This window comes from Rhinichthys klamathensis, unplaced genomic scaffold, assembly GCF_029890125.1.
Source record: "Rhinichthys klamathensis goyatoka isolate OS25496 unplaced genomic scaffold, OSU_Roscu_1.1 h1tg000076l_1, whole genome shotgun sequence".
Lineage (NCBI taxonomy): Eukaryota > Metazoa > Chordata > Actinopteri > Cypriniformes > Leuciscidae > Rhinichthys > Rhinichthys klamathensis.
This window is the reverse complement of record NW_026606618.1, coordinates 1,065,527-1,083,433: the sequence shown is the minus strand read 5'-3', so window position 1 is coordinate 1,083,433 and position 17,907 is coordinate 1,065,527. Positions and strand designations below refer to the sequence as shown.

Sequence of the window (17,907 nt, the reverse complement as noted above, 5' to 3'; positions counted from 1 at the left end):
CTGATGGGCCTTAATCTGAAAATGTTGTCACTGGAAGAAGAAAAAGAGTGTTTTAATCCCTACAGTTGTTGTTTCAGTACTAGGGCTGGTGCCTAACTAATCGCAACTAATGCAAAATATCAATATCTCCTGAGAGAAGCCCAAGAAAGAAGATCATTTAAGATGTTATATAGCAAAAGCATTGAATAGACGAATTAGAAGTCAATATATATTTTTTAATTTATTTTCATATTAGCTAAACACTGTCTTTTGGATGCCTAGTCATGTTACAAGTAGTTAAAATGTAAAAAAAACAACAACGCATCTTCAGATTTCTGCATTTCAGGCATGATTAGTTATTTTTGTGTTAATGTCTTAATAGTTAAGCACACTAAATTGACGGATTAAATTGACAGCCCTACTCATTGCGGTTTCTAAAATAACTGATTTGTAATTTGTTGCCCATGTCACTGTAAGCTAGCAAAATCTCTGTAATCCATACGTCTTTTTTGTCTCTAAGTTTTCTGATCTCTCACTTAAAACCAAGTCCAGTTACAGAGTTGCTCTCTCCGTGGTGCTGAAATCTGGGATAACACACTTTCACACAGATATGTTTAAAGGGAAAGTTCACCGCAAAATCAAAATTGTCATCATTTTCCTTATAATGTAAGAGAATACGGACTGGAACTGTCAAGCTGAAAAAGTGCAAAAAAGTGGTTTGTACAACTTGTGAATTATTATATTCAAAAAGTATTTAAATGTATTTAAAAAGAGTGTTCACATAAAAATGTACTTTTTGTTCTCCGCAGAATAAAGTCGTGGGATTTTTGAACAATGTGATGGTGAGTAAATGATGACAATTTATGGGTGAACTATCCCTTTAATAGTTTGCACTCATCTAGCATTGATCTTTTATACCGGAACGTGTATATTCATGATCCACCTGATCTGTCCTGTACTTTTTTGCGCTCTATGAGATCACCTCTGATGTAACCACTATCCCTACATGCTGATGATTCATCCTGGCCAACATTCTAGAACATGCTGGCACTATTACCGTGGCAGTCACACACACACACACACACACACACACAGCTCACTGTGCTACTTCCGTTATCTCACCATCTCTCCCACCTCTTATCCGTTCTCACCCTTTTTTCCTCTCTCCCATCCCTTTTGTCTTTACATTATCAGCTTTCTCATCCTGTTAGCTACATGCATACACATTCAGCCATACGAACGCCCCCATTCCCTCTGCCTGTATTGATCTCTGTGGGTTGGCATGTCAGCGAGGGCTGCTGGATGGCTCAATGGGGCTGGAGCTGTGCTTGGTGGATTTCCCAGCCCCCCACTTCAATATACATACTTTCCTGGCTCACAAACAGCTCTGCCTCTATCATCTATCTATCTATCTATCTATCTATCTATCTATCTATCTATCTATCTATCTATCTATCTATCTATCTATCTATCTATCTATCTATCTATCTATCTATCTATCTATCTATCTATCTATCTATCGTCTGTCCTATCTGTCTGTCTGTCTGTCTGTCTGTCTCTTTTAGAAACCATCAGAAAACTCAATAAAACCCAACACTCATTGCAATTTGTAACTTTTTTACATTACAACTTCATACAAAGGTGGCACATTTGTATGAATTCATATGATCACATTCATACTTTTTTTTTTTTTTTACTATTTGCTTACACCCCAACAAGGGTTAGGTTTACCCTAGGGTTTGGGATGGACCTTCATGTGAAACAGTTCATAAAAAGTCATACCAAATTGCCAACTCATAAAATAGTTACTTTTTCCTCATGAAAACCCCTTCAAAGATTTGATAATTATATGTGCAGGCAAATAGTGTGTATGAACGAGTGAAAGCAAGTACTGCAACTGAAGTGAGAACAGGAAACTGACACACTGTCACAGGCCTGTAGCTGTTGTCATTCTGATGCTGTATTCAGCGGAGTGGCCAACATCTTGCTGATGCTTTCTTCATATTGTCGGGCAGCAGCTGCGTGCTTTGTGATATGTAGATCAAACACAGACCTAAAGTGATGGGATTAGCTCAGAAAGTTCCCACACACACCGACACATAGAAAGAGAGGAGGCATCAGCTCACACCTCCCAAACAATCACAGTGTAGTTCTTTCGCACAAACACACACATACCCACACTTCCATTCATCTACTGCACATTTTTGCTCGCTTCAGATTTAACCGTAACAGCTCAAATAAAGCAAGATTTTGAGAAAACAATAGCTAAATATCTTCATCATACCAACATTATTGTAACTTCTACAAGCCACAAATGAAAAAATCGCATCTCTGTTCTCATTTTTCACAATTATAGATCTCTACAGACCTTTATAGCAAACGAATTTTGTGGATAATCAGTAACATCATTAGCATCCGTAAAACAAAAGCAAATCTAATAGATAGTTCAATGGATTATAGACGAGAGAGGATTTTTGATTATGATGCATTGGCAGGCCGTTTAGAATAAAGGCAGCCTGACAGTGATGTAAAACTGCTGACAACCGTAGTGCTCTGATTGATGGGCACAGTGTAAGCACAGACACGAAACTAAGCATCCGACTCGGAGTCTGGCGGTCTGAGGACAAGATACGCCCACCGGCTGAAATGGTTTTGTACATTACGTCTTCCCGTTTGAGGTATGTGAAGGGGAAACTTGTCCTTGATTAGCCTTTGAACTGCTCCGTGTTCCTTGAAGGCCTCGGGAAGATTCCCAAGTCACAGTGACTGAAATTAAGATGCAATCTTCACTGTTTTTAACAGGATGTGCAAAAAGAGCAAAAGATTAGTGACACTTCACAGTAGATGATATTTATGGACTCTGTAAAGTTAATTTAACTAAATACAAAAGTATATTCCAGTGTGTTTACAAGCAGCTTCACAAAATAATGAAACATTAAGTAGGCTACATGTTTGTTAGTATTCAGTTCTTACAGTAAGGCTCATAATTTGCATACTCTTTACGCAGATTTTTATGTTACAAGATAAGACTTCATAATTTAGTGTAATTATCATGTTCAAGATTTTAAATACGATTATCGAATCGTCCTCTGTCAAATTTGAGGAAAACCCTGTGATATTTAGTCGCATTGTAAATGTTTTTAGCTATTCTTAATAAATCAACACATCTTAATAAATAAAATCATAATCGTATAAGAGTTCAAATTAGTTGCTCATTGACTTTTAAAGGTGCATTGTGTAATACTGTATTTAGGAGGATCTGTTAACAGAAATGCAATATCATATACATAACTATGTTTTCAGTGGTGTATAAAGACCTTACTTAATGAACCGTTATGTTTTTTTTTTACCTTAGAATTACAAAACAATATTAAAGAGATGTATTAAAAATGTAAAAAAATAAAATAAATGATTGAAATCACTATATACAGTGGCCTCTCTGGTTTATTGTATTACAGAGACAATCATTATTTTACATTAGTAATATAAAAAATATTTGTTACTAATTTTAATAAGGCAATGATACAGGAAATAACCCAGCACATGAGTAAGACTTAACCCAGCAAGATGGTCAATTTCACCCACTGGTTGGGTCAAATGAATGACCCAACAATATGGGTTAAATGGAAAAACCCAGCACTTGGGTCAAACCAACCCAGCGCGTGTTCTGTCCTATAGTGACCCAGCGGCATGATTAAGGTTGGGTTATTTTTTAACCCTACATTTTTTAGAGTGTAATATCGTGTTGATTTTGAACTGATTTTGTTTTCCAGCCTTTTATTGTAGTTATGAGTCGCAAATATGGATCTCATTCTCAACATCATATAGCCACTGCAACCATCCAAAGCATGTTGCTAATCTTACAATACCTGGAGTTTTTTTTTTTTTTTAAATAAGGAGAGTCATTCAAGGATGCAACACACAATTTAGAGAACCAAGGGTATGTAAACTTTGGATTGGATAATTTGTGTAAATTCAGGTATTGTTTTGTCTTGGAATATATGTCAATATCTGACATACTTCATCTGGAGAAGTGCAAAATGTGTCAAAATACTGTTTGCTAGCACTCTTTTCTTGAACTGATCCATAACTGAACTTTTTCTTTTTTCATTTTGAAACAGGAACAGTCAGGATAAAAAAAAATCATTTGTTACTCAAATGTAGCTCTTTCGATTTCACACTTTGACGTTCAGAAAATGTTATTGTCAGTTAAAACAAATTCTAAAGGGTCCCCTATGTAAGTTTTCCCAGTGAGGTCAATCAGGGGAGTGAAAGTGGGATCTCTTGTGGTACAAACACACGCAATCTTCCAGTCCTTTGATAATTCTGGAGGTAGTCATAGGAACTTCTCATTAAAAGAGGCGGCTAAAGAGGTGTTAGAAGTAAACAGCATGACGGGTGGGCTTAATGAAGAGAATTTGTTAGATAATCGGTGTGCTCTTCTCTTATATTACTATGATATCGTGGGAAAGCTCCTCTCAGGGAGAGAGAGATATAGGGAGAACAGTCACGACACTGGCGCGCTGCTGGCGCTCTCCATGGTTCTGAAGATAAGAGTGGGTGTACAGCCTGCCTGTTTCAGTTGAGTTTTATATCCTCCTGAGATTCAGCAATTCATTTTTGTTCACTGTAGTGGACATAAGTTGTTTGCTAATATCTCTTAGACCATATACATCACAGTTTGAAGTGTTTCATATATATCATGAAAATTACATCCTGGGCTTTTCTTTCATATTCAATATTATAATGATATGATATAATTATGTAAAGCTATTTATAATACAATATATCTCTATTTTTATAAGGTCACAAACATCAGGGGAAAATGCAATCCAAAATGCAATTAATGACCTGAAATGAATAAACTAACCATAAACCATGCTTAGTTCATATAGAAACGAAATAGGATCATCACATTTTAAAAAAGTGAAGTGAAAATTAATCCCATATCATTTGTTTTTGCTGTTTAAGGCCGCACGTTTGATCAAACTGTTTGGTATTTTAACTGTACATCTGGTATTTTTGCACAAATGTATCTGTCACTTGTTAGAAGAAATAATCTAAATGACAAAACCTGTATTTGTTTGTTTGCTGGATCTCAGGAGGTTAAGATGTTCAGATATCCAATACAACGTGTATTCTTTCCATGAGGTAGATGTCAGATCTCTTGCTTTTTGAGATCTAACAAGTCTGTTTGAACAAACCAAGTGTGAATATGCAATATAGAGAGCGGGAGCTCTCTGAGGATGCAGACGTTAGTATTAATCAGAGGAACATCTAATTGAATCACTGCACAGCTGTGAAAACAGCAATACAAATGAAAATGCAGTAGCAAAAAAAAAAAGAAAATGTTGTCTTCGATCTTTCATTAGCTTGCTGACTTACTGTATGGGACGTATATGGAAACAACAGTAGCCTTGTATGAGCATGGGACATCCCACATGGGTCACATGGTTATGTGATTAGTGGTCCGGTATTGGATTTCTATGAGTCCTGCAACCCACATGTCAAAACTAATTTGCTTGCGTTTCTGCCGGAGGCCTATGAGATGCATTGTGCAACAGTGCGGGGCACACAGAACGGAAACGGTTAATGCGGAAAGATCAAAGACGCGGAAACATCACAGGACAGATTTAATCACGCGCTTTCCCCCGGGTTGAATTTATAATCGTTTCTTTAACAATGCTCGCTGTTCTGTTTCGAGGTTGAATATTTCTTGTTTTTTCCTTTTCATGTGTCGGGATCAGGGACGTGTCTGTCTAAAGAAATGATGGCGTTGTGGCTCACTTGGCCTAAATATCTCGTATACAATACTAATTAGAATTCATATACCAGGAAAAGGCAGACTCCCGCAAAGCAGGCAGAATGTCTGTTTGGATCGGCCCTTCCATGAATTATTAATCTCTTGTCTTTTTCACAAAGTCAGCAATTGCAGAGTAATTGTTGCATGCGTGTGGTTGCGGGCCAGACTCTCGCAGAGTACACATCTGTCGGCCATGCTCATCTCTAGTGGCCTTAAATCCAGGACAGTGCACTTCTTAGAATGAAACAGGTGTTTGTATCCATAGATGGACTAAAGAGATCTCTTATCCGTAACCTACTCTAAGATAAACCATCCATTGGGCATTTATCATAGCTTTGGAAATAATAGGTGCTTCACATGGCAGGCCAAAGGCGACTTTACCCTGATGCAAACCACACACTTTTATAGCATTGTCAATGTTATATAAACAATGCCATAAAAGTGTTGTTTATTCAGGCAATGTGTTCTGTATATGGGGCAATGGTATTGCGACAACGCTCCACAATACAAAATAAAGCTACACTTAAAACCAAATCTCTCTAAGCCTACATAGACTAGCAGGCTGTTATCCGTTTAAGGGGATTTCAGTTTGACTTTTTTTTTTTTCTCGATGTTATGTAGGTGATGTATTTGAGAAGTGGAATGGTCCCCGTTTTAGGATTATGAATATAAAATAATCCTGAATGTATTTGAACCACATAACTGATATGTCTGTTTCCTTTTGTTGTCAAGCCAGCTCTAGGTATTTCGATTTTATTTTGAGCAATGCAGAATGGCGCTTTCAGAGGCCAAATTGATCAGCATTTGAGTTTTAGTCATGCAAAAGTGCTGGGAATTGCTGTACATAAGCCACATTGTGGACATGCTGACACTGTTGGCCTCAAGCAACACAGAGTTCCACATCGATGTATGTAAGTACTTTACTCCCTGACTTCTAAACAATCATTAGTTACATCAGAAACTGAAATCAGAGCAGCCATAAAAGCAAAAATCATCCATATCCGGTACAATGCCATTCTCTGTAGACAAGTCATCCCTAAGGGGCTGACTGAGGGGTAAAACATGACAAGACATGTTATTGAATCAAAGATTAATGCATGTGATGTAACTTTAATAGTAATGAAATATCACATACTCACAACAAGCCTAGAAATGTCAGTTTATATTTATAGCAAAGATGTGTTTATAATATTGCATACTATGTCTCTTCTTCAGTAGAAGAAGCTAATGGAAACTAACTTGCCCTCTTCAAACCTGTCCTCTTTAGTGTGATGGTGGAATTCAGGTCATAATGTGAACAGATGCTTTCATGTGTGGCAGCTGTAGTGTACTCAGACAGCACTGAAAGCTGATAATGCCACTGTAACCTCTTTGTGGCCCTATTAACCTCCTCTTGTATTTTCTCTCCCTTCTTTGGCTCATTTTCTTTCTTTCTTTTTCTTATCAATCTCTGTCTTCTCTGACTGCTTACTGTGGTTGTGATTAAGAGGTCCAGATTAGTACCAAAGTAAGTAAACGCCATTAGCGAGTCAGCCAGCCAATCAGAGCAGCGAGCACTGGGTCTTCAGTGACACGCTGACCTGCTGCCAGAGTCTGTGTGTGTTTCCACAGCAACTTGGTGTAAAAGACTCACAGGCAACACTTCCATAATGCAAAGAAAATGAAACAAAGAGAGAGAGGTTATGCTGCTCTGAAAATAGATAAGACTGTTGATACAAGTATATGTCTCATTCACCAGAATTGACACTTTCTTCAATTTAATACACCCAAAGGGGTGTTGATTTTACTTTTCACACTCACTGAAACGATATCTTCAGAGAGTGTGAGGATGCATATTTGGATATGTTTCTCCACATCTATACATTCAGCTACCTTTAGATCAATGAGACAAAAATCAATATATGAGTATGTCACACTCCTACTCAACCTATTTACTTAAAGGGACAGTTTACCCAAAATGGAAAAATCTTTTATTATTTACTCACTCTCAATGTTATGCAAAAACATTTCAAACAATCTTCAAAATGTATATTTTTGTGTCTTCTACAGAAGAAATAAAGTATTACAGGTTTGGAATAAAATGAGGGTGAGTAAATAAAGACAGAATTAACATTTTTGGGTGAACTATCCCTTTAATAGTTGGTATTACAATGTTACCTTACCTATATTGCACCTTTACTAACAAAGACACTAAGGGTGATAAAATGGGAGATTTCTTTTACAAAAAGGCACAGAACTGAGGGTTCAGTTCACGTGACTGCACGGGTATGCATTTACATTCAACAACTGTGATTCTACTTGAATAATCACAGACAGAACAATTTATTATTTAAAAAATACTTTCTCTAGGCCAGTTAAAGGTAAGTCATTGCATGAGTGTTATGTCAAGTATATGCTACAGTGGTGGTTTTGCTTGTTTCAAGTAAATGAGTCTATTGTTACTTTCATGGCCATTGGTCTTTGTCACTTATCTGGCCTTCATATCATCTTGACTTTTGTTTTGGCAATTTTAGTTTGTACTGTCTCCAGAACAGTAAAACGGAAACCTTGTTCCAGCTCAAATAGGGTGTTCTGGTCTTTTGTCAAGGGCTTTTACAAGACTTGTAGGTTGACTGGAATCTCTCGTTCTTTCTCTCTCTCTCTCTCTCTCTCTCTCTCTCTCTCTCTCTCTCTCTCTCTCTCTCTCTCTCTCTCTCTCTCTCTCTCTCTCTCTCTCTCTCTTTGTCTTTCTCTCTCTGTCTCTCTAGATGTCCAATTGGCCTTAATTTGAGCCTCCAAATTGATCTCCTCAGCAGCTTGTGGAGGATGGAGGAATTCGCTTGTCCAAATGATGAGTAGAGGAAGAATTTAAAAAAATCTGACTACTAGTAAAAAAGTGTTGAGTGGTGCAAAAATGGAAATTACAAGGTATTCTAGAAATCTCTCTCTCTGCTGTAATAGTTTTTGTGTTATCCATTGAAGGGACAGTTCACGCAAAAATCCCATCAACATTTATTCACCCTCATGTTGTTCAAATCCGGTATGACTTTCTTCTGTTGAATACACAAGAAAATACTCTGAAGAACACTGGGGTCCAACGTTAGGGTGTTCCACAGAAAAAAATCATATGGGTTTGTAATGACAAGAGGGATGCAATTTGGAGTGAACTATACCTTCTGCAGAGATGTCACTATTTTGTGGTGTCATTTAGTTGGAAGAATTTTTAAAACTTTAAATCAAACTCTTTACCAAAACAATTTCATAAGACTCTTACCTCCATCAGAGTATGTCTCCGTTCCGTATCCATCCTGTAGGCCGTTGTTCCATGTACCCTCGTACTTGCCGCTGGTTCCTGTGCTTTCCCGCACACCGTAGCGTCCCTTAAATCCATGTGTCCATTCACCTTTATAAACCCACTTGCCCTTGTTTTCAACACCAATGCCATGGCGCTTACCTTGCGCCCATGTCCCCTGATAGGTGTTCCCACTGGGCCATGTATAGATGCCCACCACCTCAAAACCGTGGCTCCAGGAGCCTGCATACTCGCCTTGGCCCTTGGGTCCTGTGCAGATGCCATGGCCATGGGCCTTTCCCTCTTCCCACCCTCCACAGTATGATCCCCCATCATCAAAGTTGAACCTGCCCCCAGTGGACATGCATGAAATAGGTTTTGGCAAATACCCCAAATCTCAAAAAGAAAAGAAAAAGAAGTAAGACCCAAACAAAATCAGACTTGGAAACGGGGCCAGGGTGTTGGTGGAAAGCTGGGGAATGAAAAAAACTGTAAACTCTCCCTTGATTGGCCTTTAAAAAACAATGCAAAAAGTTAAAAGAAAGAAAGAGGTGCCCTCCTGGGCAGTAGTCCCCTCCTGTCAAACTAGGCAGGAGCAGCTTGAGTCCTCTCAGACCATCCTCTTCCAGGAGTGGAGCTTTTTATTCACAAGTTGCTTTCCTGCAGTTGCTTCTTAGTGATGAAAGTGGGCCCACGCCAGCCATGCGCCTTGTTCTACCGTTACCAGCGCAGCAACAATTCTTTCGGTTCTGGTGCTCTGGCCCCCTCCTCGTTCCTGCCTCCACAGAGGGCACCTGTGCCAGCACACACCTACCCTCACTCCCGCTCTCCCTCTCTGGGGCTTTGAGCTGTTACACTTCCCCTCCCAGTCGCTGAGACCACCAGGCTCCACCTAGAAACCTGTGAGAACTCAGAGCGACGGGCGATAGATGAAGCAAGCAGGTAGCATTTACAAATGCATCCCCTCTGCCAGGAGCTCACTTACTGTTGTACCAAATCCACCCGACATGCTGATGCCACACAGGGAGACTGAGTGCAAGAGAAACAAGAATAAAAGAGCGATGGATTTTGCAAGCTTCAGTCTCTGTCTTCTAGCAGCAATGCAGTCTCTATCCACACACAATCACATGCATATATATGCACGCTCTCGCCAGCACTGGATGAGCGCACGGCTTGATCGTAAACAAACTGATGTGATTAATTCCTTATCTGGGCACTGTTTCGTCGTTGTCTCTGCTTTCCTCTCTGCTCTCTTTTCAGGTCTGTATAAAAATCCTGTGCTCCGGTTTGCTTGCAGGTGGGAAAACCAGATTCATTGTTCCTGATTTACCTTCTTCTGTTCTTCCTTGACTCAATCACGTTGTTGGAATGATTTTCATGTGACGCTGATGGTCTTTTACTCCGTCGTCATCTTATTCCCCCATATGATCTCTTTCTCTCTCTCTCTCTCTCTCTTACACTGGTGTCTCTCAAATCTGCTCATTAGAGGTGGACTGTTCCAACGCAGCCAACTCCCCCTCCCCCTTGCACATGCTCTCTCTCCCTCACTCTCCCTTCATTTAAAGAGACATGTACTGCGTTAATACTCACCGCTCTCTCTCTCTCTCTCTCTCTCTCTCTCTCTATCCACCTCAGGGAGCAAAGATTGCTTTTCCTAATTGCCCGGCTTAGTCCTCCCCCTACCCTCCCACTAAATCTCCAATGCTTTGCCCTCATAGAATAATTAGAGCATTTGTCAGTTAATGATATGGCTTGAGATGGTGCATTAAATCTCTTTGTTGCAGGTGAGATCATATCAAATCTGCTCTGTTGACCTTGGCTCTTGATCATCCTGACTATTCTTCTCTGGATTCCATGGTATCTGTAAGGCACAAGGGTCTCTTTACTGTGGCGACTTATGATTCATACTGTAGACAAAATAGGTTATAATTAAAGACATATCACTGAGATTACTGAGAACACAATGCATTACAGTATTTCTCCGTCCTCCTTCTTAAACAACTTTTTCTTAGAAGTATCATGTAATGAAAAAAGCCCATGACGATTCAAGAGGGTACATGGAGACGTATCTGTACTCATGGGCGTCAGTTTGGTTTGAAATGTGGTGGGGACAGAGACGCATTCGGAAGGGCATTTTCAAAAGTGCTGGGTACAATGACGCATTCATTCTTTTTTCTCTTTCGCGCAGGTCATGGTTTGAAAGACGATGTCCTGTAGCTTACTGATTTAAATAAATAAAAATGTATACAAAGATGTGATGATGTCCGACCAAAAATGTGATGGTACTTTGGGTTTAAATTTAATTGGTCGTAAAATGAGATCTAATATAATGTTGTTTGTTAGTATCGTGAATTTTTACGTGAATATATACATAGATCCGCCTACGTTGCTTATGTACTGTAATGGTCCAGTGGCGGAATATTTGCCAAGCGTGTCGGAGGTTGACGGTTCTAATCCGCACTCGTATAGTATTTTTTTCCCTCATCAAAACCTAATGTTTATCAGTGGTTGTATATCAAGAATCTTGATATACTTTATCACTGATAAACATTATCGGTTTTGATGAGGGGGAAAAAAAACTATACGAGTGCGGATGGATTAGAACCCAGAGAAGCAGGGACACGTTTGTGTGCATTTTGAATTGTGATTTCTCTGGAACGAATAGAATCTCTGCAACGGATTGAAGCGCGCGTCCGAGTGAAGACAACACATTTCAGCGCTAGATCGCCTCTTATTTAACAAATGAATGAAACGAATGCTGCTAGTTAACTGGAGATGTTTTATTTGTATTGGTACCCGTGACGCGAGATGTTTCAAAAGTGGTGGGGACAATATCGACCCTGGCAAAAAGTGGTGGGGACATGTCCCACCCGTCCCCCCCGTAAATGACGCCTATGTCTGTACTTCAAAATACAGTATGTAAAATTCTTTATATACACCAAAACAAGGGACTTGATTTATATGTTATCATATCATTAGTTTTAAATTGCAATTGTGTGTAACAGTCTGTTTGTAAAGAGGAGGAGGGATATTTATCCTCTCAATTACAGGGGATCAACTCTGACGGAGCTGGGTAAAAATACTCTGACATGCTGCTTTGGCTCAGCAGGTACTGAGAACCAAGTTTCATGCAGTAAACAGGTCACATAGAAGATTCATGTATTTGACTCATTACACTACATGTTTTTGACTGAGCAATGCTAACTCATTGCTTCTGGTGGTTTAGCTTATCAGGCTATTTTAGTGATAGCCTGCTGTTGGCTTGATTAGTATTAGAGTAGGAGAGGGAGATTTTATGAAGTGGGATCAGCAGGCATAGTGTGGGAGTATGTGTGTGTGTGCAAGATAGAGATTGCAGGGGAAGTGCGAACATTCTCCTCAGATTGATGGATTTTGCAAGGTTGTTCTTACAAACAACTCCACTCTTTTTTGAAAAACCTATAAGAAAGAAATAATTTGACAGTTAGACGTCAAAAGCCAAACAATATTGCCATGTTAACCATTAAAATATTTTTGACCAAAAAACAAACATGCATATGAATTATAATTCATTACCTCTTTGCATTGGCGTTATCCTGTTCTGCACAAATCTTACATTTTGAAAAAGTAATTGTGTTTAGTTTCTGCTTCACCATGGAGGATTTGATGCAGACACGCTATGGTTGAGGCCTGAGGAGCATTACCATGAGTTTAAGCCCAGAGACACAACATCACTCAGACTTGTTAGCAAAACAGGCCGTGATGACTCACGCACCCCTGCAGCACAACTGAAAAAAAAATCAGGGCTGTTATTGAAAATTTGGAGAATTATTAAATTAGCTTCCCTGACTTGTTTAACCACAGGGCAGCAATAGCAGAAACAGGGACATTTGCTAACTCTGTTTTTTTTTTTTTTTGGAGGGTTTGTAATGTGAGCATGTTAAATCAACTCAAATACTTGAGTTATATATAGGGCAATGATTTAAATCTGAATTGTTGTTAAATGTGATTCTACATACATCAGACAAACATCTTTGGCATCCCATTCACTTGCCAATGGGATGGAATGTCTCGTTGCTTTTCCTGCTGATTACCGTAATTATCTTGATAAATAGTACACCTCTATTTTCGTCGCGGCTAGCTTGATCTTGTGTAGTTTTGGAGCAAATTGATGTCTGATGAATTGGTCCACAAAGTACCACTGAAAATGATACCTTGACACTAAATTGAAAATGACACCATTATTTGACAAGTTTATGTATAACTTTGAGTTCATTCAAAGTTACGTCATGCATGACGTATCATGACCAATCCTTGTTTTCGTGATCACCGTCACCTTTGCTTGAGTACAGAAAAAGCTTTCAAATTGCAGCCACAAAGTGAGAGCCAACTGCTCCCTCTAGTGTTCATTTATGATCAGCAACAGTTTAATTTGCAAGCACTGTACATTTATTATACTAAAGTTTACTCATCTTCTACATTTGTATTTGATTATAAAAATGTACCAGTAGGATCTTCTCATATATCAGTGGTTCTAAATTAGATGTCATAAACTGAAAATGAACAGCCATTTTTACAGCATTTATTAATCTATGTTAATGTTCATTTATAAATATACTATTTTTGGTCATAATGTAACATACAAATTCATGTAAAAAATGTAATCAGTGTATGTAGAAATTAACGTGTACCCAGATTAATAATAAATGTTGTAAAGGTATTATTCATAATTTATAATAGACATTAAAATATAAGTTTATAAAAATATTATTCTAATCCATTAAATAATTGCAACATGTAACAAAGCTTTTCATGAATCCATAAAAGTTCACCAAATCGAGAATTTGTTACTTTGGACATTATTTGTAATAATGTACTTTGTATTAGGCTACTCACTCTGCTCAACTAATATGCTAAAATATAAAGAGTAAATATCTCTGAAGAGGAGTAAAACAATTGCTAATACAAACGTTTTAGATCCAATGAAAATGGCTGAGGGGACCAAAAAAAAAACATGTTTGTATGCTGTATTTAAAAAGTTGCCCAATGATGACATCATGACTTTGCGTAAACATACACGCCACTTTCAATTCAAGTGGCGTGTTATCTATACGCATTTTGAGCTATCCGCGTGTATATCCACGCCGAAATCTTTTGCGTGTATGTCTACGCCATTAAACGTCCGAGTGATTCCGCGTGTATGTGTACGCCGTTAAATGTCCGAGCGAAACGAAGCAAAATCTATATTCTACATCTGTGGAGCGATATTTCTTTTCCTAGGATGGTAGGAGAAGACTCATAAATGGTATTAACCCCAGTGACGGGTAGGTTTAGGGACGGGGTTGGGGTAGGTCATATATTTATATGTACATAATACAGTAATATAACGTTAAGTCAAAGGCGTTGATAAATACGCTGAAAAGCGATTATGCGTGTTGATAGCACGCCAAAAATGGAAATACGAATTGGCGTGTCATACATACGCCATTTCATGAGATCAGTCTGCCCAATGAATAAACAGTGACAGTGACACTATATGTTTCCAGTTCATTCATGCATGCACTGAATCTTTTCCGAGAAGTAAGACTATAACACAATACAAACACAGCACGCAAGTATAAAAACACTGGATAACGTGGAATATTTATCTGCAATCCATTGAAAACTATAGTCTGAAATGCGTCATATCGTTTGCCAGTGATGAAGATCTTTAAGATCAGCAACTTCATGTGCAATATATGAATTACTTGGGTGATTTTGAGATACAATTCAATAAGTCGTGTCATGTCATTGTCTTTTTCCCCCAAAGTTTTATGAGACTAGCCATATTAGTTTCACCGTATGAGAAGTTCAGACTTTTATGCTGTTTCTGGTCAAAATTCAGTCAACTAACCTTTTCCAGGAAGCCTGACAACAAATACACATTTTGGGTTTCTCCCTTGATTTAAACCCAGTTACTTATATGTGACCAATTGTCCTATGATGACATATTATAACAATTTGGTATTAAAATTACAACCTTTGGAATCAAAATTAGTTTTCTAGATATTGCAAATCATCACCCAACGCTCAATTTTGGCCACTCCACTTGTCAGACCATAGTTACACCCCTGCAAGTAAATCTTTTTATCTTATTATGCATATTAGAAGATTTTACATTTTAATTATTAAATTATTTAAATACAAAATCATTTATTTTTAATATATATTATTTTTAACAATATTGTGTTCCAAATCTGAAACGCAAAAATATAATTAAAAATGAACAACAACAAGGCACTAGGGAAAATAAAATGGTAACCGGGTCCGTTACTATTGAACTAAGTTGTAGGCCATACAAAGAAAAATACAAAAGAGTGGAAAGTACAGTAGTCAACATTTGAAGTGGATTGAAACCTTTCATCAAAGTTATACATGAATTTTGAACAATACCCGTTCTTGTCTGAAGACAACTTTGATTAACTTTTTTTAAATACTAGGCTACTGTATTTAGGAAAATATAGAATCCACTAGATTGGGTGAGTATATTATGACTTGGTCCTTGATGGTGCCCTAGGACAACTGGCGCCATCTTCGGGAAAGTTGACATCATTAAATGACAAAACCAGAGATTTCCAATATATGCCTAGTGACTATCCAAAGACATACTTCAGAAAAGGGGGTTTCCTGTACAAGACCGCCACAGGAATAATTAATAGTATTTTATTAAATTGTAATACATTTACCTTATGTCTAAAATTCAGTTAAGAACGTATGTTAAGTGAATGAACCCTATCTCTTTAAATAATACAATATTTTACTGTCCACATCAAATATGACTGCAGGCGCTTGAGAGAAATAAGAGAATGGCGTTTTGGCCAATCACGGCGCAGAATGTGATGACTGACAAGCTGCTCATCCAATAAAAATCAGCAGTGGGCAGGGTTTGCGTGAAGTTCGGGATAGTGAACTACACTCAGTTTTCCTTACTCGACTTCAAGACAGGATAATGATAGGCACCGAAACCGTAGATTAATTCACTCGCGTGAAGTGCAAACAAAAGCAGCGGGTAAAGTGTCACGTTTTTATAAAAAATGTAACAAACGCTACTTCATCGTCCGAGGAAGGAATATACGGATATATTGACGTTCATTCGACCAGTCAAACTGTTAAAATCGGGGAGTTTTCCCACAAAATGTTTAACGTTATTGCCCGAAGACGGTTCCTTTGCGCGTGCACAGCAATGCCGATAATTTCATCTGGACGAATCGTTCTAACGGATACTGTAAGATCTGAAAGAAATGTGGTTGTTTTATAATGTGTCCTGGAGACTATTGAATAACTGGCTGACGTGGGGATCACGTAGGGGGGCTTGCCGAAAAAGGAGAGACACGGGCGGGCAGAGGGGCTGCGCCGCCGCGCGTCTGGGATTACAGTAAACACAATTTGTTTCTTTAACAACTTGATATGGCTTTGACGAGATAATGCAATCTCTGGCATATAAAACACGAAGGAAACCATGTAGCATGTCTTGTTGTGGGGGTTCTGAGACGCTCAGACTGACCACTGCCTATAACTTCATGGATGTTTACGTCAGTTAATGATTTGGAAGTTTGTAAAGTTCGTAAAGGCCATCGACCACTGCTGTATGAACTTTGTTTTTAATATCTGATGCATTTTATAAGTGCTGTCTAAGATGGTTGAGAACAGATGCTTTGTTCAGAGAGAGGAGGTTTACCGCTGGTTCTCCGTGTTGAGTTCGGCGCAGAGGGCTGAGTTCTTCTGCGGCCTTTTGGACCTATGCGTTCCCATTGAGCTGCGCTTCCTCGGTTCGTGTTTGGAAGACCTAGCCCGAAAAGACTACCACTCTCTGAGGGATGCAGAAATCAAAGCCAACAACCCGGCTGACCTCGCCAACCTGGCCAACATCACGGATGTGGTCGTAAGGAGCAAACTGCTCATCTCACTCGCGCTCCTCAGCTCGGACAACCGCGTAGCGGCCGGAGTTTTGTTTCGCACCCTCACTCACATCGACACCATCATTAATAACTACGGACTTCAGCTTAACGATGGCCAGACGGGAGAGCAATTTTTGCTCCTCTTCACCATGGCTTCGAACCATCCCGCCTTTAGTTTTCATCAAAAGCAGGTGCTGAGGCAAGAGTTGACACAAATCCAGAAGATCCTACAGGTGACAGTTGGTGAGGCGTCGTCGACGTCACATGGGGGCGGGGCTTGTGCTGCTGCTCTCCCAAACGTGAGCGTGACCCCGACCTTCTCTTCCTTCATCACCTCATCCACCCCATCCACCTTCAACTCCTGCCAGGCCGGATGTCCGTGCTGCAAGGTGGGAAACATTTAGAGTCTGCATGTAATGGAATTCGCCCTGCATATTCTCTCAAAGGCGTTTTATTGATCTTATTGTGAACCATTCATCCATGCATATGTTTCATTTTAGTAAAAAAAAAAAAAAAAAAGTTTAATCAAAATGTCATAACTGAATCTTCCAGCGAAACCGACAGACTTCTGTCTGGTGATGTATAGAGGACCTCTCCAATCATTTAGTCCGCTTAAACCCTGTTCATCTACCTTCACTTTTGTGTTTAACGTTTAACATTTTTTAAATCCAATCAACAACAACCGATGCATAAAACCAATTCCCTGCCCTACATTTTTCTTTTTTGATACTTTGTTACACTCGGATGTACGTCACGATACGAAGAAAAGATCTGCACTACTTCCGTTTCCTTGCGACTTCCAAACCTGTGTAACTGACTTTCATCCATATAACACAAAAATAGATATTTTGCTGAATGTCAAAGAAAGTGAATGGGTCATGGTTGAATAATTGATTATTGCCAATCTAAATAGATTATTAGTATTTCTAAAAGTAGCA

The 17,907-nt window shown here is 38.9% G+C and overlaps 2 protein-coding genes and 1 long non-coding RNA gene across 3 annotated transcripts in view; 1 reads left to right on the top strand and 2 right to left on the bottom strand.

Annotated features, from left to right (window-relative positions):
- The window catches only part of jph3b (junctophilin 3b), a 34,666-nt gene extending 24,111 nt beyond the window's left edge, over positions 1 to 10,555 (bottom strand). The window contains exon 1 of the mRNA XM_056250808.1: positions 9,036 to 10,555. Coding sequence (XP_056106783.1) covers positions 9,036 to 9,417 — 382 coding nt within the window. The 5' untranslated portion in view covers positions 9,418 to 10,555. The remainder of the gene's footprint in view (positions 1 to 9,035) is intronic.
- LOC130085194 (uncharacterized) overlaps positions 1 to 17,907 on the bottom strand; it is a 239,956-nt gene that overhangs the window by 25,435 nt on the left and 196,614 nt on the right. The window lies entirely within an intron of this gene.
- zcchc14 (zinc finger, CCHC domain containing 14) overlaps positions 16,215 to 17,907 on the top strand; it is a 32,617-nt gene continuing 30,924 nt past the window's right edge. Inside the window, exon 1 of the mRNA XM_056250805.1 lies at positions 16,215 to 17,358. Coding sequence (XP_056106780.1) covers positions 16,708 to 17,358 — 651 coding nt within the window. The 5' untranslated portion in view covers positions 16,215 to 16,707. The remainder of the gene's footprint in view (positions 17,359 to 17,907) is intronic.